The sequence below is a fragment of the Aptenodytes forsteri genome, unplaced genomic scaffold, assembly GCF_000699145.1.
Source record: "Aptenodytes forsteri isolate BGI_AS27 unplaced genomic scaffold, ASM69914v1 Scaffold284, whole genome shotgun sequence".
NCBI lineage: Eukaryota > Metazoa > Chordata > Aves > Sphenisciformes > Spheniscidae > Aptenodytes > Aptenodytes forsteri.
In genome coordinates this window covers 5475012-5475740 of record NW_008794445.1, presented here as the reverse complement: position 1 = coordinate 5475740, position 729 = coordinate 5475012, and the positions used below count along the sequence as shown (strand labels likewise).

The following is a 729-nucleotide window of genomic DNA, read 5'->3' as shown; positions in this document are numbered from 1 at the left end:
TTAAAAAAAGAAAGAAAAAAAAAAAAAAGCCTACAGAAAAGACTAAAAAAAGCTGCGAAAACAGAAAAAAATGCAGCGAGAGCTGCCACCCCGCCTTTTTATCCCTTCTTTCTGGGGTTCGGTGGGACTTCTGATTGGCGGAGGCTGCGATTGTGAAGTTAACCAATGGGAAGACAGATGAAATAGCGACCAATCGGAGGTGCTGGATGGTTTGACATCACGAACCCGGATTGTCCAATAGCCAAGAACAGCCTTGAGTCATCTCATTTGCATACCGTCCCTATAAATACGGGGGTCGCTGCCATTGTATTTACGTCGTTCCTGCGGTAGACAGGTAGTGACAGACTTGTAAAATGCCGGAACCAGCTAAATCCGCTCCTGCTCCGAAGAAGGGCTCCAAGAAAGCCGTCACCAAGACGCAGAAGAAGGGCGACAAGAAACGTAGAAAGACTAGGAAGGAGAGCTACTCGATCTACGTGTACAAGGTGCTGAAGCAGGTGCACCCCGACACGGGCATCTCGTCCAAGGCCATGGGCATCATGAACTCCTTCGTCAACGACATCTTCGAGCGCATCGCCGGCGAGGCCTCGCGCCTGGCGCACTACAACAAGCGCTCCACCATCACCTCGCGGGAGATCCAGACGGCCGTGCGGCTCCTGCTGCCCGGCGAGCTGGCCAAGCACGCCGTCTCCGAGGGCACCAAGGCCGTCACCAAGTACACCAGCTCCA

General features: G+C 53.2%; 1 protein-coding gene across 1 annotated transcript; it reads left to right on the top strand.

Moving 5' to 3' along the window:
• Positions 1-296: 296 nt before the first annotated feature.
• On the top strand, positions 297-728 carry LOC103907904 (histone H2B 8; the record flags this gene model as incomplete). Its single annotated transcript, XM_009290144.2, has 1 exon — positions 297-728. A coding segment is annotated over exon 1 (375 nt), but the record flags the coding sequence as incomplete, so codon positions are not given.
• Between the last annotated feature and the right edge of the window lies 1 nt (position 729).